This window comes from Rhododendron vialii, chromosome 9a (genome assembly GCF_030253575.1).
Source record: "Rhododendron vialii isolate Sample 1 chromosome 9a, ASM3025357v1".
NCBI classification, from domain to species: domain Eukaryota; kingdom Viridiplantae; phylum Streptophyta; class Magnoliopsida; order Ericales; family Ericaceae; genus Rhododendron; species Rhododendron vialii.
This window is the reverse complement of record NC_080565.1, coordinates 30,988,236-31,011,290: the sequence shown is the minus strand read 5'-3', so window position 1 is coordinate 31,011,290 and position 23,055 is coordinate 30,988,236. Positions and strand designations below refer to the sequence as shown.

Genomic DNA, 23,055 nt, shown 5'->3' with positions numbered 1-23,055 from the left:
TCTTCATGGGACCACGCAAAAACAGCTTTATTTTTTCTTAGGAATTGCAGCAGCTCTGATTTTGCAGTCGTACTCAATCCTGTTCCAATCCTTACTGTCTTTCCTGATTGCCGTGGCTCCAAGAGTTCTTCTATAAGCTCTTCCACGGGTTCTCCATGTTGGAGTTTCTCTTCATCTCGAGGGTCGAGGCTCTCTATATTCATGGTAATGTTAGCTCCTCTGAGTGAAGTAACGTAGCATTCTCATGCTGCTTTCTGATCTCCTTTGATACAGGTAACTCCTTCTGATGTTGGGAACTTTATCATCAAATGGTAAGTGGAGATTATTGCCCCAATCTTGTTCAGAGTTGTCCTTCCTAAGATCGCATTATATGCTGAGGGACAGTCGACTACTATGAAATCAATCATACGCGTAATCTGACTTTTCTCCTCTCCCATAGTAATTGGTAGTGCCATCTGACCAGCTGGGTAAACAGGCGTACCTGCAAATCCAACTAGTGGTGACGCCATAGGCCTTAGCCTTTCTCGTCCGACCTTTAACTGGTCATATGCATGAAGGTAGAGTATATCGGCTGAACTTCCGCTGTCGATCAATACTCTTCGTGTGAGGTAGTTTGCTATGACAATGGTTATGACCAAGGGGTCATCATGGGGAATTTGGATCCCTTTGAGATCTTCTTCTGAGAAAATTATGGGTATTTCCTCTTTTTTCTGGATCTTGCTTGGGCGGTCAATTGTGTTGACCTCCAAATATTCCTCCGTTCGCAATTTTCTTAGGTGGGCCTTTCTTGCATGGCTGGACTCTCCACCTCCGGCAAATCCTCCATGGATGACTTTGATCTCTCCAATGGGGCCGAACCGGGGTGCAGCACCGTCCCTTCGCTCTTTGCTTGTGTCTTCCTTTCTGGGTTGCTTCTGGTGTTTCTTTGTTACAAAACGCTGAAGTCTCCCTCTTTGAATTAGATCCTCGATCTGCTGTTTCAAGTCAATGCAATCATCTGTATTATGTCCGTGGTCTCTGTGAAACCTACAGTATTTATCCTTAGCTCTCCTGCTAGGGTCAGATCTCAACTTTCCTGGCCACTTGAGGTCTGGATCGTCTTGTAGATTGCTGAGGATTTGCTCTGCCATGGCTATGAGCGGGGTAAACTGTTTCTATTTTCCTTAGGGAGGTCCTCCAGTCGATCCTCTCTTTAGGGATAATCTCGAGTCCACCTTTTTATTCCTAGGATTCATTCTTCCTGTCGTGGCATCTTTATCTAAACAAGCATATATTTCATATTATACCGTAGAAGTTAAGCTTTACAAGGGAGCTAGGGGCCGGAGCTGGAAAGGCAATGCTCCGTTCCTTGTAGGTCCTTACAGGAGGCTTGGAAGGAAGGTAGCTCGTACTCCCCAGGTCCGTAGGCCTGATAGTGCTGAGCTACTTAGGTATATTCTACTTATCAAGTGAATTTCACTATTTTTTCAAAGTAGGGAAATTTCGCCGATTTGCCTGCCGGAGGAGGTCGCAGGTGGGACGTGGTTGTGGGGTGGAGGTGGAAGAGGTTGATGAAAATTTTGAAAAGATGATAATAAAGTGTAAAATTATATTTAGTTAAGGGTAAAAGAGTAATCTTCACATGAGGTTGTCCTTAGAGATAAATAAAAATTGAGTTCATTCTTAATGAAAAATTTAGTACTAATTTTCTAGCTCCATAGATAATTTTCAAGTTTTACAGTGGAACAAACCACCTAAGTTATTGGGCCATAAAACACCCATTGATGCTGTCAATAATAAAAGCCCTAAAGATGATATACCTCACTGGCCTTTGAAAGTCAGCCCAAAAGGCCTAAATACTGCTCCTTTTGAAGACCCAAACTCACCACTTAAAAGGCTAACTTGAAGCCCAAAAATAAAAAACAAAAAAAGAAAAAGAAAGAGAAAGAGGCCCCTTACACAAAAAAAGCGAAAAGGAGTAAAAAAGAATGGGTGCTGCTAAATACAACTGCGAATTTATTACATGTAGCTAATTCAAAAAAGGAAAATTTTGAATTCCTCTTTATGAATTGACTACATGTAGTAAATTCGCAGTTGTATTTAGGCGGATCCAAAGGAATAGAGGATCGAATTCAGGGGCACATTTTCGTTCTTATCCATTCTCAGGTTTTGCGCGTGATGTGATTGCATTGCGATATTTATGGGATTTTAGTAGTATCATAAAAAATTAAAAAAAAGTACACATGATTTTTCCAACATTTATAGTACAGGCATGTCTTGTCTTTTTATAGGGGGTGTGGGGAATGATAGAACCACCTGACCTGACCTGCTTCTTGCAATTAATTGGCTTACCCACAAAGCTAATTAGTTTCCACATATAGAACATTCTTTGGAGCCCCAACATCTAAGCACCGTTGAAAATTTGTCTAATTCAATGTGGTGTATGGCCATATATATCTAGTTGCATGATGTGGTGCATGGCCATATATATATATATATATATATAGTTGCATATAAGATGTCTAACTGTGCCACTCACGCGCTGCTCGATCTCTGCTCGGGTGTTGGAGTCATCAGGTTCGTATATTGGACCGTTTCTGTTGGGGAGCATCGTCGAAAGTGAAACTACCGTGACAGTTGTTCATCGACAAAGTTGCATGCGTGGCTTCGACGTCTGACTGTCTGGTTAATTTATCGCTGGCTTAACCTTCGGTTGATTGGTATGCGTCAGTTGTCTTACTCGTGCGACAATTCTTTTTAACAGTTGAATCATCCCTCAACAACAACAACAGGCGGGGCCACTTCCAAAAGAAAACAGAAAGTCTGTCGACACAGATATTTTATGTACAGATTATTTTGAAGGGCCCATCACGGGTTCCATACAAACGATCGAAGCCGTTTATTAAATGTAAAACATTTTTGCAAGGATCTTTGTGAAAAATCAGCTCAATCCAATCATTTAATTTTTCATTATTTTGAAATCTCAATGAAAAGTTAGATGATTGAATTGAGAACTTATATGTATCAGATTGAGCTGATTTTTCAGAAAAACCCTTGAAAAAAGTGTTTTACATTTAATGAACGGTTCGGATCGTTTAAGTGGGACACATGGTGATCTCCACAAAAAAAACTCTGCACAATCTGTGCACTTTTATCTGTGTGGGTAACAGCTTTCAAAAGAAAGTGCGGTGCATGGCCGAAAAAAGCATTACTATGTTTATAGGATCATACTAATAAGATTCTCTCCATGTTAACTGTCTGGCGAGAAATTTTTCAATGCCGAGCGGGTATATCTCACGTGGTATCAGCTCGGCACTCCCGAGCCGTCCGATACACTTTTGGACGGTTCAGATTAAAATCTTATCTATTCTCTCACCCCTCCTCTTTCTCTTTCCTTTTTCTCTCTCCAAATCAGAGCCATCCAAAATTTCATCGAACGGCTCGGTTGTGCCGAGTGGGCACCATGTGGTACCCACCCGGCACTGAAAAATTTCTCCCTGGCAAAGAGCATGATTGAGGGCTTTATCGTCGGTAGCTCTTCCATTGGTCATTGCCTGTACCTCCAGCACCAGCCCCTTCATATTCGACAAAAATAGCAGGAAAATATCTTCTTCCCCTTTGCCCTATGGGTCTCTGGCTCCTCTCCAAAAATATCTTCTTTGGAGCCCAATGATCGGGATCGGGATCGTCCATTGGTAAATTAAATAGTTAGGATTTTCTCGTACATTTTTACCAGTTAAAATACACTATAGTATTACCGGTAAAAGTACTAGAAAAATACATACAGTCAAATCGTTGATTGCAACAAATGAACGGTTTCGATCATCAAGACCGTTTCCTCTATTCCCAAATATGGACTCGAGAGGATCCATTTCCTTTCCTTACATATCGAAGGACGACTAACATGCCTATCGAGTTGATGTCTTTGTCTCCGATCCGACTTGTTTGTGATCTCTATCTCCTTGTCCAACAAGTTCCTTTCCTTCAGCTTCATGGTTTAGGATTAGCAGGAGCACAAAGGAGCCGAGTCGACCTTTAGAACATTGGATATCGGCTATATATAGCTCGTTGAAAATTCAGTGAGTGCGAGATGTTTGAGTTTGAGATTGAGGTTGATAAGTGTAAAGTTATTTCTCTAATACCATGGTGAAATTTCAAGGGGAAAACTATAAAATTTAAAGGGTATCATCATCATCTCGAATCCTACCCAACCCCGATCGATTCTTCTAATTCTCTCCCAAACTTAAATCGGTGCCTAAAAATTTGATCAATACGCCCCAATCGGATTGAGACAGTGTTGACAAGACAGGACCGATTACCATCCCTAATTAATGATAGTACGAGAGACTAGTAGAACCTGAGACCCAATCATAGTTTCACGAGGTCCCTCATTGTCAAGAAACTACTATTGCGCCAGCCCAGAGGAGGAAGAAGATATTAATTAGATAATATAAGTCATAATAATGTTGATTGAGTATGAAATAAAGTCATCTCTGATCATTTACACTAAAACTCCCCCCCCCCCCCCCCCCCCCCCCCCCCCCCAAAAAAATAAATAAATAAATAAATAAATAAATAAATAAAATAAATAAACAAAAAAAAAAGTCATCTCTGATCAATATAACATTGGGTTAATTGATTTAATTTTCACAGGTAATAATATTAAGCGCCCTAATGAAAAAGATTCAACGATGATAATTAATTAAAAATAGAATAATTAAAAAAGTCATCTCTGATCAATATGCATGTGAAAGATGTCGACGTAAATTCTTTATCGGAACCTAAAGTTATCATATCATAAAGTTTTTCTTTTCTAATATTTTACATTTATACATTGAAATTATTCTAGCCTAATGCAGTTAAAGTAATCATTTTATATATTTTTTTAGGCTACTGTTACGTGCTTATTTTTCATTGATTAAAGAAATTGTGAAATATTAATGAGAATGTAAGATAACTATTTTTTATGAAATCAAACCAAAATTATTACTCTATCCGTCCCAATTTGTTGGTCCTCTTTGGGAGTGCGTGCAATTTTTTAATTAATTATATCTTACAATCTATAATCTTTTAGGTGATTTTAAAAATTTTATATAAAAAATATCATAGATTAAGAAATATAGACTATTTTTCAAGACTTCCAAAAAAAAGAAAAGATGACCAATAATTTGAGACGGAATGAGTAATATAATAAGTAATTATACACGAATAATTATCAATAATATTAAAAATCAGATATATATACAACATAAAAAATTTAAACTCGGGGTCTCGGGATGCCAGACCCTTAGCTCCAACATGACACCCCGGGACCCGGCTCCAACATAACGTCTTGGGACCCGGCCCCACCATAGCTCCGCCAGTGACACCTACTCCTCGGCGTGCCATAAAACATTACCAGGTGTCATATTTTGTATCCATTGACAAGACGTTACATTTCTAAAGTGGAAAGAAATACAAATAAGCCACATACGGTTTTTGGTAAAGCCAAAAGATTCCTAGGGATAAAGAGAAAATTGGTGGGTTGCACAGTAACATAGGACGTACGTAGTAGTACGGAATTATTTTTCCGTAAATGCTACGGTACGTGACATTGGAAACGGTCAAGTGTTACTCCAGTTTTAAACTACTTGTGGGTTCTTTCCAGACCCACAACAATAATCGGAATTATTCACTTTTTAGAATTCGTCAATAACAATGACTGAACCTAAAAATCACGTTGATTGGATATCGTTCTGTATGATTTCGATCCAGTGTTGCACACTTTTTTTTCCTTACAAACTTAATGCATTTTGAAATCATACCAAACGATATCCGATCAACTTGATTTTTGGTGCAGTCACTGTTTTTGACGAGATCTAAAAAATGAACGATTCTGATTGTTGTTGTGGGTTTAGGAAGGGCCCACAAGTGGTCAAAAACTGGATCTGGTTGGAGTAACAATTGACTGGACCCTTGCCCCATTGGAAACATGAAATTGTCCATGAATAGGATGAACGGTTTGGATTCACATTGGGTATGAATCCGAGCCGTCCATTATCTTTCATAAACACCTTCATGTATCCTATCAAATCCCTTATTTTTTGATGGACACGGGTATCTAAACTAGTTTACGCGCACCTTAATTTATTACATCTATGGTCCGCTCAAGGCAAACCATCTATTACCGAACTAAAAGGTTCACAAGAAATTTCTTTTTTTCGACCCTAATAAATCATATCGCGCATAATTGTGTGATCGATTAGCAAACCCACCAACCATGCCAACGTCTTTTTGATACTCGGGTAGATCTTATCTGTTCTTATTCCTTTTAATCTTTGTTCCTTTACAGAGATTAATAAAAAAAAAATTGCTGGAAAAAAACAAACTTACCAACCAATTAACCCGATAGAACCCTCCAGGGCTAGTATAGTACCGAGGCATAGTTCCCCAATGCAAAAAGTGCTTTTAGCACTCTTTTATCGTTATTTAAATCTTTAAGCTAAGTGGAACGCCACCTGAATCTGTTGATAAGACTAAAGATAAAAAAAAATCAGATTAAAGTATTAAAGCCTTGTACCTGAAATCGGAATAAATACTTATTTTTTAAGAAGATAATTTTAAGTTTAAAAATTATGTGTTTACGTTTCTATCATTATAGATTTGATAAATCTTATTAAAATCTTTTAAACAGTAAAAAAAAAATTAATTTTTTTTATTTATATTATTTTATTATTTTTAAATTTAAAAATATGAAATAAATTGTTTATTTTTTAAAAAGATTTGGCCTAATTTACACACGAACTCATCAAACTATATAAGTACACCCTTATCCCCTCCTCTCTTTGAAAACATCTGCATCATCAGAAAAACCACAACATATCCCACTACTCTACATTACACTACAAACATATACTCCATAAAATGTAAAGATCTAGAGAGAGAGAGAGAGAGATGAGGAGGGAGAGGGATTCGCTAGTTCTGGGGCGAGTCATAGGAGACGTGTTAGATCAATTCGAAAGGTCTGTAAACCTAAGTGTAACGTACAACAGAAACAATGACACGAGCAGCAGCAGCAGCAGTTGCTGCGGTAGGGAAGTGACAAATGGGTGTGAGCGTAAGCCTTCGCAAGTCGTGAACCATCCGAGGGTTGACATTGGCGGCTGTGATCTTAGGACCTTTTACACTCTTGTAAGTAGTAATTATAATTACACGTGCATATGGTGATCATTGTTGTCGTCGTCATCATCTTCATATCACGAGTTTGTGACTGATCTTTGTTTCTTGTGTTTTTCAACATGCTCATTTTGTGACGAGCAAAGCTAGGTAGCCCAAAAATATCTCGAAAAGAGAAATCAGTGGTTCGAATCACTTATTTTCGGGTTAAACTTTTGAAACTACCTAGCATTATGGTTTTGTGATATTGGGAGGATTCTGATCACTTCCATTACTACTTTAGGTTATGGTGGACCCTGATGCTCCAAGCCCAAGTGATCCTATCCTGAGGGAATACTTGCACTGGTGAGATATCTCTCTCTCTCTCTCTCTCTCTCTCTCTCTCTCGTTGTGTTAAAAAAAAGAGCTACAGGATACTCTGTATTCACAACACGTACTTAATGACCCTTCCCTCCATTTCCATCGCCGCTTTATTCCTCTTACTTACTTCCAATTTCTGCCGGAAAACTACATCCGTCGTTCCCGCCGTCCACTCATGACCCGTCCTGCGTGGAAATTCGAGCTATGTGAGTGCAAGTCAAATGCCCGCCCGCCGCTCGTACTCAGTACTACGTTAGGACTAAAACACCAAACTAAAGCTTCACAACACCTTTAATTGTTGCCTAAAGGATTGAAGAAATTAGCAAGGCAAATCACAACATTATGTTTCTTCAGCGGGAAGTGCTACAATACACACCCCTTATTTGGGTATGTATCATATGCACCCTTATTAAAATACACCAAAATGTTATGAATCCCAAAATGTTACGAATCTATTGCTAAAAAGTTACGAATCATATTGTTGAAAAGTTACGAATTTTTAGTATAAAAGTTACGATACGAAATAAAATGTTATGAATGACCGGTCCTACAAGTAATTTTTTATGAGGTGGCACAATATGAACCACACAATAGGTGCATATGATACACACCTTAAAGGGGTGTGTATCGAAGACTTTCCCTTCTTCAGCGGTACCTGAATTTGCCACGTAGGGTATTCACTGCTCTTAAACATTTGCTATATATATATATATATATATATATATATATATATATATGCATTCTTCACTTTCCTTTTGGTAGAGGCTAGGAAACAGTAACTACAACTATATGTCCCTATATACTTTAATTATGGTTGTTCAAGTCAGGATGTCCGGATTTTGTTTAGATTCGGACTTTTGCTCTAAGCTCTTAGATTGTGTTTTCAATGGTCCGAATCTGCAGAAGGTTTATGACCGGTAATAAATGATTTATGACAAGTCATAAACCTTTCTAAATCCGGACTATTGAAAATACAATCCAACAGTTGAGATCGTGCTCCGAACTTAAACTAAAATCCAGATGTCTTGACTTGAACAGCTCTGATACTTTAATGGTACTATAAAAGGCATTTAACTTGTGAATAAAAAAGGTTATAAGAGGGTAATTTGGGAAGATGAATAATTGAAACAATTTTACAAAAAAGAAAAAGGAGACACTAAACTATTGTTCTCCATTTGTATATTATACAATAGAATAGATGTATACTGGTGTTCTTTCCCATGCAATGCACTGGAAGACATAGATCTATTATTATTACGTATTAAGAATCTGATGTGCGAGTAAAAGTAACTCAAAATAATTAAAAGATTCAAAAACTTTAGAAAATGTATTGTGTGTTTAATTTTAGTAGATGTTAAAACCCTTCACATTGGTTTTTTTTTTTTCCGGCCCCGTGTATCAAACAGCGACAATGTTAGTCGATCAACGAAAAAAGAGTTTTTTTTTTCCGTCAGTCCCGTGTTCGATGCACGCTAACTTGGTTCCGTTCCATGCACGGCAAGACGTATATCTAAAGTTTTATGAATTAAACATGTGATGCATTAATTGTTGTACGTTTAGAGTATAGATTGATACATGTAGAATAATTCATGTTAATTTTCACTTTTCAGAAGCTAAGATTAGGTTAATTTGTCCATTGATAAGACTGTTGTACTCCTAAGTCCTAATCTGTTTCTAATTTCTGCCTCCGCCACTGCTCGTAACCTGTTTCTCTCACCGGAGTTTCCATACAGGTTGGTGACTGATATTCCAGCAACCACAGGAGTAAGCTATGGTCAGTAAATTTTTCTCCAGTTTTCTTATTATATAAACATTGGAACTAATTACGTAAGTTTTGTATCCCAATAATTGACATCTCTTTAAAATAAAAAAAAAAGTACCATAACTAAAAAGACGATGACAATTGTACCCAAAAGCAACGATTTATATTTTCCTTTTTCGCGGATAAAAAAAAGAACTTACAAAACAATACTCCGTAATTTACAGAAAACAAAACATCATGATACCCAAAATATGTTTCGCATTGATGAGTATGCATATGAATAAATTTTTCACACAAGCAAAATCTTGCTTTGGTAGGAATTGAATGATCCCTCGAGTACAAGGTTAGAATAAACACCCCTAAAAATTAGTGTACAGAAGGTACTTTTGTGGGGTTATTTATGAATTTTTGTAGTTCAATATACAATAATTTTTTGGTGTCCATTTATGAGATTACATTTATAACTGCGCCAGTTTTTTGGGATTTGCATCCTATTTTTTACCACAAAATTCATAAAATAAACCACCATAAAATTCATAAAATGAGCCACGTACAAAATTTCTAAAGGGTACAACGTACACGAAAAAAAATAAAACGATTCACAAATTCTGATAAAATGAGCCACAAAAAAAATCGTAAAATGAGCCACAAATTTTTTTAAAGGTGGTGTGCACTTAATACTTTTGCCTTACTACAACGTTATGACCTCTTTACTTAAATAACTTAAAACTTTTCAAGTTGGATCCAAAATTTCTAGATTTATGCAATGTGCAACAAGACGCCGGAGAATAATGGATATATACATACATATGGTTGGACTGTATGCATATACATGTACAGGACAAGAGATGGTGTGTTACGAGAGCCCGAGGCCGGCGGTCGGCATCCATCGGTTCGTGTTCGTGTTGTTCCGGCAGCTGGGGAGAGAGACGGTGTACGCTCCCGGGTGGCGCCAGAATTTCAACACGAGGGACTTTGCGGAGCTTTACAATCTTGGTGACCCTGTTGCTGCCACCTACTTCAACTGCCAAAGGGAGTCCGGCTCCGGAGGTCGAAGACGGCCATGATCGTTGGTCGCCGCGTCGTCGATTTCTCTGCTGCCTGTATCGATCCGGTGGCGGAATCTAAACATTCTAATCTAGGGTGCTGATATCAATCTTAAGAAGTTCAACCTGGAATCTTACTGCGCTAGTGTCTATATAGGTGTTGGGCGTTGTGGGTGTGCAATGTACGTATATGTAGAAGTAGTAATTGCCAAAACCGGGTTTGCCCGGCCTGTATCGGTGATTCTATGCTCCCTATGGATATGTATCGGTGTATGGTGTGTGCGGGATCCATAATGAATATGAGAGAGTTTGTGTATATGTTTGTGTGCAAGTGTTTGTGATTCTAAAATGTTTGATAATCTAATTTGATGTTCGTATTTGATCAAACAAACAGATATGTTGTTTTTCGTTGTAAAAAACTTGCGGTTGTGCTCGAACTGTGGGTCCACTCCGATCTTGCTCCGATGATTGAAAATGTTCACTTCGTAGAGCTCGTCGAGTAAAATAACTATGCAAAAAATTAGCTTAATTGGATATTATTAAGTGTCTGATCGGAACACATATACTCAGTCCATGGGTTACAATGGATTCGATCCAGTGTTTCGGATCCATTCTTTTCAAGATACTAAAAAAGTTCCGATCAGGCTCTTAATGATATACAATTAAGCTGATTTTTTGCATAGTTGTTCTACTCGAAGAGCTCTACGAAATGAACGCTTCCAATTATCAGAACGAGACTAAAGTGAACCCGCAGCTCGGACACAACCGCAAACTACTGCCCCTAAGGGACAACAGCGCCCCCACTTCCCTTCGGCACTATGCACTATACCTCTCGGGGTTTGCAACAAGACTGGTCTCACTAGGTTCCTATGTGCTTTGTATGTTGGGGCATTCTGACTTTTGAAAAAGGATGATAACCTCTCCTGAGCGGATGAATAGCTGAACCGATGGGAATTGTTTGAAAATGTTCACTCAATTTTTTAACTGCAGGTTCTGTTTTGAGTTTTAATTTGAAAAGAGAAGGCAGATTCCAATTCGGATTTGGTCTTGTACAATATCCACTTAGAAATTCATCCCCGAATCGAGTCAAAGTGTTGGGATCAAATCTGCTTATTAGACATGCTAGAAGCTAGCTCTTTTCTTACATATGAAAAGCTGAGTCTCCCGGACACTCTCCCCATACAAGTTTTGATTCAAGCATGCAAAGCAATGCTGGCAAGCATGGGGCGTACGTTGCAACATGCATTACGAGAGCGGAATCAAGTGGCAGATCAACTCGCAAATATGCGAGTGGAGCAAGAAGACAAGATGGTATTGCATATCATCCCACCGGATGACCTTATCCTGCTTCTTGAGGCGAATACGAGAGGAGTGGCATTCGAGAGGTTTTAGTTTCTGTCTCTTCTTTCCTTTGTACCAAAAAACAAAAAACAAAAAATAAAATTGAGAAAGAGGAGGACTATATATATATCATTGCAAAGTTATTGGTCCATAAAACCCTTTGATGTATGCAGGCTTGAAGGGCCTATTTGTTGCCCTTCATAAAGGTCGAAATTGGAATTAGCATGTTTCCCTCTTAAAGCCCTAAAGATGATGCCTCACTTCACTGGCCTTTTGAAGTCAGCCCAAAAGGCCTAAATTCTGATCCTTTTGAAGACCCAAATGTACAACAACAAGGCCTAAGGTTGTGTTCCGGTTCTTAAAAAATAAGTGCTTATTTATAATTTTCAAACTCAAAAATAATAGACTCACCGAAATAATTTTTTGCGAAATATGAATCTTGTTTTGAGATCTTTTGAACGGTGTAAAAAAAATCAAGAAATTATTTCTTTAAAAATATTATTTTTAAGTTTGAAAATTACAAATAAATACCCATACCATTAGTGGGGCAGGGCCTAAATTGGCGCCAAAAAATTGGCCGAAAGTGCCTCCCACTATATGTATACAATTAAATGACAAACATACCCTTGTGTAGATTACATTTTGAGCATCAAATCATCAAAGTTTAGCAAAGAGGAGTAGAGGGTCCAACGAGGGCTTCCAATCCATCTACGAAACACGTTGAGTTTCTCTTTTCACACCAGGGTTCTCATTTAAGATAGGATTCTCGGTATACGAGAATGTTATGTGTTGGTAGTATATAGACAAGTTATTCATGCGTTCAGCCCCAAGGGTTATTCCGGTTAGTTGGTTAGTGTGTTCTCCACGCAATTGATCAGAGTTCGATTTTTGCAATCAAGCCGCAAGAATGAAAAATTTTATGAATTCCTTACTTCCGGCCTGAATGGCATGCTTTTGAACGGACTGAGGGGGAGATTAATTGAGGTTCGTGTAAGCTGACCCGAATACCCTTGATTGTCGGAAAAGAGAGAGAGAGAGAGTTAAGTATGCGTTTGAGTGATCTCTCTCACCTTTTCAGTGAACTCTATAATGTTTCATGACGTATGTGATGATGTGGGATGCGCTTTCTTCGGTTGTGAGTCTTCTTGGAACGTGGTTAGGGTGGTTGAGCCTTCGAGCGTGGAGATGGAGGTCCTGCACACTTAGCATCCGTGTTAGTGCCGAATCCGAATCGTTGGGAGTCCGGAAAAGGCACTCTGATGATCCAGTCAGTATAGATGAGCGAAAGGAGAAAGCTCTGAGTAGGTATGAAAGTTTTTGGGGAGAGAGAAAGGCTCATACTTAGCACTCGTGTTAGTGCTTAGCCTGGATCGTTGGGAGTCCGGGAAAGGCACTCCGACGATCAAGTCAGTATAGATGAGTGAAAGGGGAAAGCTCTGAGTAAGTATGAGAGTTTTTGGAGAGAGAGAAAGGCTTACATTTTTCTGAAAGAGGAGCACTTCTTTTATAGGAAGAGGTAACTTGGAGCTCCACCCACACGTGAACCCCACGCGCTCGGTGGTTGGGCTAAAGTGATATGCTTAGATAGGCCTGCTCTTATCCAAAAGCCTGTCACGAGCTCTGTCCTCCGTTCATTTGCCATGATGGGCCATGTCACGCCAGCTTCCATCCACCTATTGGCCCTTAGCTGTGACGACACCTGACCCTCCAACCTATCCAACTCTACCTGACTTCCTCTCCAAGTCAGGGGACTACGGTGGCTCGGCATCGTGTTATGTATCCAGACACGTACGTACGTCCGGCAATATGGCCTAGCGCTCCATTACGTCAAGTAACCTTGGTCCAGCGAGAGCACGCCAGGCAACAGGAAAGAACCCTGCTAACCACACATACATCTGTGCACAGATTTTGTTGTGGGGTTCACCACGGGTCCCACACAAATGATCCGAGCCGTTCATTAGATGTAAAATATTTTTTCAAGGGTCACTGTAAAAAATAAACTTAATCTAATACCTATAGGTGCCCGATCCAATAATCTAAATTTTCATTCAGATTTTCGGGTAATGAAAAATTAGATGATTAGATCAGGCACCTATAGGTATTGAATTGAGCTGATTTTTTACAGGAACTCTTGAAAAAATATTTTACATTTAATGAACGGCTCGGATTGTTTGTGTGGGACCCGTGGTGGGTCCCACAATAAAATCTGTGTACAGATTATCTGTGTGGATAAATTTACCTAACAGGAAATCGCCAAGCCTACCGGACCCAGTTAAGCTCTGGGACCTCGGGTTCTTAGTATCGAACCGGACGAGTCCAGTTCGGCGAATCACCTCGGCAACAAGAGTTCGGCAAAGACTCCAAGTGAGCAGGCTGCACATGCACGAGTCACCGGTCAACCCGTGAAATCTTGGTGTTGACCATTTGGTAGAGAATGACGTGGCTGAACCCTTGGGCCTTTTTCCGAACCCGGCCACCACAGATGCGTAAGCCCCGTACGTATTGTGGTTGATGTCGAGTGATCTCGTCAAGAACCACAAATCAATTAAGGATATGAAGGAACTCCTCCGAAAGGTTTCAAGTTCGAATTTAAGGATCGGATAGAAAGTTACTCCCTCCGTTCTATAAAATTTGGCACTTTTACTGTTTCAGTCCTATGAAAAAATTAATTATATTTTTTAATTTGTAATATTTTTTATAAGCAATATGGATCTTGTTTGATAGATTTTAATTTGTTCTATTAAACAAAGTTTACGAAATCGCCTAAAACACTATGGATGAAAAGATATATGTAATTTAAAAATAACACGCATTCTTGAAAATACCAAACATTATGGGACATAAGAAGTAATTTTGTTGTTTAATTAGACCTTATAGTTAAAAAAAAAAAAAAAACTATCATCCAGATGATTCAAGTCATCCAACCATACCAAGTTGACTTGCCTGAGGTTCTTTGGAAAAGAGAGCCAATAAATAAGATACATTGTAATCCAGATGATGAGAGGGGCCCCACAGAGGGAAAAAAAAGAAATGTGATGCTGATATTTGTCTGTGAAGATGCACAAAAGATATTCTGGTTACATGTGGGCTCTTTTTTATATGATTATATGAGATTGATAGAAGGCTTGCTCACGAAGCTAATTGGTTTCCATATATGGAAGGTTCTTTGTAGCCCAATTAGCTCTTTTTCACACCCAGGGATAACGAAAAGTCAAAGAGCCAATTGAAAGGAGCATGGCCAAAAAAAGGATGTGTAAATATTCTCTCCATGTGTAATGGCATCATTTTTTTTTTTAAAAACCGGATATCTGAGCTGGCTCGGGCCCACCAGCGGCCCCAGAGTTTGAAATGCTTGACCTCCGTGAAATTTAAACTCGCGATCTCGAGGAGAATAAGCACTCATTGGCTTTCTGCGAGGGCATGATTGAGGGCTTTTGATACTAAAATCTGTGAACTCCTCAGTTGGTCATTGATTCTACTTCCAGCCCCTTCTTATTCCCCCAAAAATATCTTCGTCCCCCTTTCTCCCATATATCATGTCTATTGATTTGGTGTCTTCGTCATTCAACTGGGTCCTCTCCTTTAGTTCCATGGCTTAGGATTAGTAGGGGTACAAATCGGTCGAGTCGAGTTTTGGAGGGTTCGAGTTCTGCTCGTTGAAAATCCAGCGGAGTGCGAATTTGAGCCCCAATGTTTTGAGTTCGAGATCGAGGTTGGTCGATTAGGATATGAGAACTCGAGCTCAATTCAAATACGTACTAAACGAGCCTCTATAAGCGAGCCGAGCTCATGCACAGGCTTCGAGCCTATTGACATGAGCTGACTCCTTTACTTATAAACGAGCCAAAAGTTTTGTTTAAACTTGTGATGATGGATCACACTGATTGTTTTCTGATCTCATATTAACTAGGAGTATTAGCAATTGCATAGGATAATTTCTGATCGATCTCAGATCCATTGATGATTGGAATGGCATATCATGGTTTCTTTATCTTGCCCGTAGAGTAGTATATTCAATTTTTGATATATCTATCGATGCTCGACCAATCAAATTTTTATTTTATTTTAATTAAGTGTATTCAATAACGTATATAGTTCTATTCTAATTTGTTGTGTAAATATTTTAGTATGCGAGCCATACAAGATGAATTAACAGTTCAGATTAGAATAGTAATTGCACAGTAAAACCCACAATATGACCGTGGTGAAAATCCCAAAATACTGGCTTTTACCGCTGGCGGATAGAATTTAATCGACATATACAATAATGGGTGATTCATGATATATTTGTCTAATGAGATTGACACGGTAACGTACATGATAGTTTATAGTTTGTGTTTCATTTTCACCATCTAGTCACTGTCGAAGATAATGACCCTGGCCGGCCGGTACGAAATTTTTAAAATACTTTTTGAAAAAAGGGTATTTATAAGTTTTTTTTTTTCTTCCATTTGTGAGACTGTGAGTACATCTAGTAGTAGTAGTCAAGTGGCAATGCTATTCCGTTTGACCAAAATAAAAAAAAAGTAAAGTAGTAATGAAAAGGGGAAAAAGTAGCCCTTCTTTTTGATATTGGGCTACGCGCTAATAGAGCTAAAAAAAAGTCGAATCAAGTCGAGTTTTAGAATGTTCAAGTCTGTGTTAAGTTTTTAGTGAACTTAAGCGTGAACTCATGTCGAACGAAAATTTGACGAGCCGAGATCTAATTGAACTGGCCTAGGCTTGAGTTGAGCACGACCTTGTAAACAAGTTTGATGAGCCAAAAAAAAGTCACACACACATATATATACATACAGTTTACTTCCTATTGGGGGATTCCTTATTTGGCCTATATGCAAATTAACTTCTTATTTTCGGGTCATATTTTGATAATCTAAATCATTCAACTTGTTTAAAAAATATTTGTAAAGCTACTTGCAAGAAATCAACTCAAAATATGACCGATATTCTTTTGCGTTGATTTTTCGTGACTAACTTTAAAAACATGTTTTAAACAAGATAAACGATTCGATGATAATCATCAAAATATGATTCGAAAACGAAAGACCTGTGTATAAGCATAATGAGGAATCTCTCAGTAAGAAGTGGACTAACCTTAAAAACATGTTTTACCCCAACCTTTTAACACACTCCACCAATTAGCTAGCGATCAAAAGTTCTTTTACCAGGTGGCATATGGTAGCCGTGATGGTGCTTGTCGACCAGCCTAGGCTCTAGCTCGGTAAATCAGATCCACATAATATTATGACTTGAACGTTACATTTCTAAAGAGGAAAGAAGCATGAAAAAAGCACTTATGGTTTTTGGGTATAGAAATGTTAGAGACAAAGAAAATTTATCCCGAAAGTACCCCGAAAAAATAAAACGAAAATGCTAGGGATAAAAAGAAACTTATCCCAAAAAGAGTAACTAGTGGTTGAAAGTACTTTGATGTATGAGATATAATCATCAAAGTGAATCTTAACCACTTATTGTTTTTTGGGATACTTTTGGGTAAAAATTTTCTTTGTACCTAGCATTACTATTTGTCCTTATTTTTTTTAAAAAAAGGGGGGAATTGATTTCTATACTTCCCTAATTGCTACAAAAAAAAAAAAAAATTTTGTCTTTTAGCAGTTGAATTTAGGAAACAGTTCCAGCATGTGCACACCTTTTACAAATTTCAGGAACTGTTTTGCAAATTCACCCGTTAAAAGACACAAAAAAAGGTGTTTGCATCAATTAGGAGAGTGCACATAGAAATCAATTTTCGAAAAAAAATTGCATTTGATTGTTTTGCGTCAAGTTTTTGTGAATTATTGATTCATCTTGACGAGTGATATCGGAAAAAGTAAAAAATTACTATAAATTTTCCCCAAATATTCAAGAAAAATACAAAAAGTCTAGCTTTTTTTTTTTTTTTTTGTACTTTTTCTAAGATATTTTCAAAAATATTTGGGTAGAATTCATATTTCAATTTTTTTTAACTTTTCTAATTTCTCTCGTCCAGACAGTCTCGACCGACAATCCACAAAAACTTGACGCAAAACTAAAAAAAATAAAGACAAAACAAAAATACGTGTCTTCTTTTTTTTTTCTTCTATATATGGAAACTTTACATTTACACGACTCCTCACAGCATATAAATACGCGTATCCCCTCCTCTCTTTGCATACATCTTCAAAATCACAAAACCACCACATTCCACTAACCCTATTACTCTACTGCTCTATATAGTCTGCATATACCGCTACTGTTTTATTTCAGGAGAGAGAGAGAGAGAGAGAGAGTTTGGATCATGCGGAGCAGCAGGGATCAGAGGGATTCACTTGTCCTGGGGCGAGTCATAGGAGATGTGTTGGATCATTTCGAAAGGTCCGTAACCCTTAGGATAACGTACGACGCGAGCAGTAGCAGTAGCAGCGGCAGTAGTAGTACTGGTAGGGAAGTGACGATCGGGGGTGAGCTCAAGCCTTCGCAGGTTGTAAACCAACCGAGGGTTGACATTGGCGGCCGTGATCTTAGAACCTTTTACACTCTCGTAAGTTTAATATTAAAACCCAGATATACAAATGTAGTATATTTGATCCTTATCTATATATATATATATATGTGTGTGTACGTCGATTTACATGGTGATCGTCGTCGTCGGTTTACATGGTGATCGTCATCGTCGTCTTTCGTATCGGGACTGGTTTTTATTTCTTGTGCTGTTTAACAAGCTCTTTTTTTTTCCTGATATTGGGAGGGTTCTGATCGCTTCCATTCCTTCTGAAGGTTATGGTGGACCCTGATGCTCCAAGCCCAAGTGATCCTAACCTCAGGGAATACTTGCACTGGTGATCTCTCTCTCTCTCTCTCTCTCTCTCTCTCTCTCTCTCTCTCTCTCTCTCTCTCTCTCATGTTGTGTGTGTATAACCATCAAAAGAGTGGAGGTGGTGCATTGTTCTGTTTTAGGGGATGTTTTCACTTTTTCAGAAGATAAGTACAGATAGGTCTGAGCAAAATGATACTTAGGTTAAGCATAACCTAGCCCAAGTACTACTTGTATATATATATATATATATATATATATATATATATATATGGTAAAAAAGAAAAAGTACTACTCTATCATTTTCCTTTTTGTTGTGGCCGTCTAATTCACCTTTTACATTTCTCGATCGAGAATCTAAAACATCAAATATATTTTGAGCAAAAGTTTCAAAAATTCTTTCGAAAAACGAACGTACACCAGATAAAAAGAGAGAATAAGTTGACAGTACAGACAAAACTCCATTTTCACGCATGGTTACCCTGCATGCACATGTCTATGAAGAGCCACCAAATGCTACAATACACACCCCATTTGGAATGCATATCGATGCAGTCTTCATAACTTATACGGGCACCAATTTATTTTTTTATGAATTCCGATCCTATCAATGTCATGAATCTCATATAAATGGTACTATGATTCTACGATAGAGGGCATGAGATCGTCAAAAATAAAACTAATCTTTCATATATATGACTTCTAACAATATGATGTTAATGTATCATCAAAAGGTATTTTGCCAGTGTCTTGGAACAATATTACCTGTGAAGTATTGCTTTACATTTTTCCAAGTACTTCTTTAGATTTTACATGAAAAATTTATGTCCTCGCGATGCATATATGCAACGATCCGCTCTTTTCTGGCGAAATTTATTGGAGACTATCGAAAAAAATACTTGAGCCCACATTATAGTAGTTGATAGAAAAAGATGATCCATTGTAGTATATCATTGGTGGAGACACATATAGGACACAACATGGGTTAAATATGATTTTTTTTTTAAAGTTGGGAAAAATGTGTATAACTTTAAACATTTTGGGTCTAAGTGTAATATGATGTATATTGCTTATTTATATATATTGAAGCTTCATGCTTGTACATCTAGCTATAGTTTCCATTGCTATAAAATAAATATTATTTATTTATTTATTTATGTCGTGTCCCCTATCGTGTCTCCATTTCTTAAGAAATTCTTTGTTCCGTGTTTGCATCTGTATCCGTACTACATAGGGGTCTTGGACTTCTGGAGAAGAAACGATTAAGAGGGAAGGTATTAAAGCTAATTCTATCTTCTTTTTACGATAAGTCCCTCTAAAATCCAAGATCCTAACATTACTCTAAAATGCATATATATGGTAGTATTACATGGCAAGCTTGATCTATTCATCAGTACTCTATTCATAACCATAGTCATATATTTGGTATTATCAATCGAGCTCTCAATTCTCGCTCTAAGTTCGCTTTCTCAATCTTCGCTCTCGCCAATTTTAGTAGTTTAGAATATTTTCGAAATACAGTACTTTTACACTTATGCTCGCGCTCCCCGGACTTACTTTATGTGACTTGGCTCCTAACATGTTTCTCTTAATGGAATTCCATATAGGTTGGTGGCTGATATTCCAGCAACCACAGGAGCAAGCTATGGTCAGTAATTTTTTCTCCAGTTCTATTCTTAAAGATTTTTTTTTTTATAGATAAAAATAACATTTTATTAGGAAAATGGGACTTCCAACCAAGAGTTGGAATACATCCAAATGGGAACAAAGCCCATAACACCCAAAGGCCAAAAAGCCCAAATACAACAACGAAGCCCAAAAACACCCCAAAAGGGGACAAAGCCCTAAAAAAAGGCCTAAAGGCCCAGATAAAAAATGTAGCCCAGTCCAGCCAAAGAAAACCCAAAACTCTAACCCTAACACAGTACATTTTCGCAACAAGCCTTCCGCCACGCCTCCACCACCTCTGACTACCCACCAGCACAACGTCGACCATCCCATTCAGCCAACCACCGAGCACCCTTAGAGAATATTTTGAATCCAAATAGTTGAGCTCTGATAAAAAAAAGTAATATTCATTCTAGTATAAAGGCAGCATGCATCTGGTGCATATTTATTAACCTTTTTAAAAAAAAATTACAATTGTTTTTTTTTTTTTAAATATTCACTTCATTTTAGAATAAACAGACAACTTTTTTAATTACTTTTTCCATTACTAAACTTTTTTTTAAAAATAATCGTAATTTTTTACTCTTTAAATTCTTCTCGACAAGAGAAATCAATAATTCACAAAACTTTGATGCAAAATTAAAAAATTTCATAAAATACCAAAAATGTATAAAAAAAAATAATCCAATAGTAGATTTCGCCAAATACCACCTTAGCACTACATACTTACACTATTTTTTATATTTCTCATAAATTAATTATTCATCAAAGATAGTGGGCTTTATTGAGGTTTAGTGATATAATTTATTTAGCTTTTTGTTAAGTTTTTCAAGATTAATCATGTGTCTCTCGACGAAAGGAATGACTAATCCAAAGATAATTTGACAAGAATTTGTCAAAAATTCAGAAAAAATATGGCTAAAAAGACCATGACAATAATATCCAAAAGCTTGTCCAAACATACGAGAAACATATTCATTAACAAAACAATGATTTGCAGAAAACAAAACAGTACCCAAATTACGTTCTGGCATCAAAAAAGAACTACTCCATATATATACATAAAATTTTCATACCCAAGATAGATCTTGCTTCTTTTTTTTGAACCGCGAAAAAGGATTTTTATTAATCTTTGGAAACAAATTACAAAGATTAAACGGATCCAAGCATAAGGTATCAAATCAGAAGAAGGAAAAACCACAAGAAGGCACAACCTCACTCCGACAATCACAAGCAGCTAGGACCCAAAAGGGAACGAAAAGTAATCCGAAACCAACCAAGAGAGAAACCAAAAAAAAAACACCCCAAAGCCCAACCGAACCAAAAAACACCCAAAAAAACTCCCAAGAATCAACCATCCTAAGGTAGATCTTGCTTTGGTATGAAATGAATGATCCCTTAAGGACAAAGTTAGTCTACAGTATGTACTCTTGTATTTTGAGTAATACCCAAAAAAAAAAAAAATTGTATATTGAACCTCCAATATTCATGAATATATAGCACCATAAATATTTGTAAAAAAAACTAGAGAAATTCGTAAACACCAAAAAATTCATAACTTCGCACCGTACATCTTTGTTGAGCTTGCGCCATTTTTTATTACCGCAAAATTCATAAAATAAACCACCATGCACAAAATTTGTAAAATGGGGGTGCAAGACCCAAAAATAAAACAAGCCACAAAAATTGATAAAATGAACCACAAAGTTCGTAAAATGAGCCGCAAAATTCGTATAGAGAGGCGTGTGCTGAATGCTTTTCCCTTGAATATAAGGTTACGACCTCTTTGTTTAATAACTTAAATTTTTTAAGTTGGATCCGAAATTTATGTTTGGACTAATGGATATATGTTTGGACTGTATGTGTCTATATGTGTACAGGACAAGAGTTGGTGTGTTACGAGAGCCCGAGGCCGTCGGTCGGCATCCATCGGTTCGTGTTCGTGTTGTTCCGGCAGCTGGGGAGAGAGACGGTGTTCGCTCCCGGGTGGCGCCAGAATTTCAACACGAGAGAGTTTGCCGAGCTTTACAATCTGGGTGACCCTGTTGCTGCTACCTACTTCAATTGCCAAAGGGAGACCGGCTCCGGAGGCCGAAGACGGCCATGATCGTTGATCATCGTATCATCGATCTCGTCGTTTCATGTCTAACTAGATCTAGTGGTGGAACCAGAATTTTCTAATAATAGGGGTCGCCAAAGATTACAAAAAATAAAGAGGATGATCGATCATCCTTTTCTTACACTGTTCTCGATGATCGATCCAAGAATATAGGAGTATATTTAACTGAAAATAAAGGATTATTTAAGGATGTTTCAATCGGATAATGCTATGGTGTTCCCGGTCATTTTGGGGACACCGTAATTTTTGACAGAACTTCACTATTATGAGCATAACTAAAATCCATTACAAGTATAACAGAACCCAAATAAGGCATAATCAAGAAATATCCAAAAAAACCAATTAAGGCATAACCAAACCCAATCAAGGCATAACAATCAAGTTATGCCTTGTTATGGTTTTGTTATGCTTATAATGGTTTTGGTTATGCTCATAATAGATTTTGGTTATGCTCATAGTGGTTTTGTTATGCCAAAAGTTACAGTGTCCCCAAAATGACCGGGGACACCGAAGTCATTCCCGTTTCGATTATACCAGATGATGTATAGGAGGGTACAATTGTTGTGATGCTATGGTGTCCCCGGTCATTTTGGGGACACCGTAATTTTTGGCATAACTTTACCATTAAGAGCATAACTAAAATCAATTACAAGCATAACAGAACCCAAACAAGGCATAACCAAGGAATATCCAAAAAATCAACCAACGCACAACAACTAAACCCAACCAAGGCATATGGTTTTGGTTATGCCTTGCTATGGTTCTGTTATGCTTGTAATGGGTTTTGGTTATACCCATAATGGTTTTGTTATGCCAAAAGTTACGGTGTCCC

General features: G+C 37.7%; 3 protein-coding genes across 3 annotated transcripts; 2 read left to right on the top strand and 1 right to left on the bottom strand.

Annotated features, from left to right (window-relative positions):
* Positions 1-242: 242 nt before the first annotated feature.
* Positions 243-1,130, bottom strand: LOC131299791 (uncharacterized). The gene has a single exon (XM_058325368.1). It carries the CDS (start codon positions 1,128-1,130, stop codon positions 243-245), a length of 888 nt encoding a protein of 295 aa, XP_058181351.1.
* A 5,675-nt stretch (positions 1,131-6,805) lies between these two features.
* Positions 6,806-10,618, top strand: LOC131301070 (protein HEADING DATE 3A-like). Its single transcript, XM_058327195.1, has 4 exons — positions 6,806-7,149; positions 7,418-7,479; positions 9,228-9,268; positions 10,097-10,618. The coding sequence occupies exons 1-4, from the start codon at positions 6,913-6,915 to the stop codon at positions 10,321-10,323; spliced, it is 567 nt and encodes a 188-aa protein (XP_058183178.1). The 5' UTR covers positions 6,806-6,912; the 3' UTR covers positions 10,324-10,618.
* A 7,203-nt stretch (positions 10,619-17,821) lies between these two features.
* On the top strand, positions 17,822-22,416 carry LOC131301069 (protein HEADING DATE 3A-like). Its single transcript, XM_058327194.1, has 4 exons — positions 17,822-18,163; positions 18,400-18,461; positions 20,044-20,084; positions 21,985-22,416. Exons 1-4 carry the CDS (start codon positions 17,921-17,923, stop codon positions 22,209-22,211), a joined length of 573 nt encoding a protein of 190 aa, XP_058183177.1. The 5' UTR covers positions 17,822-17,920; the 3' UTR covers positions 22,212-22,416.
* The last annotated feature ends 639 nt before the right edge of the window (positions 22,417-23,055 follow it).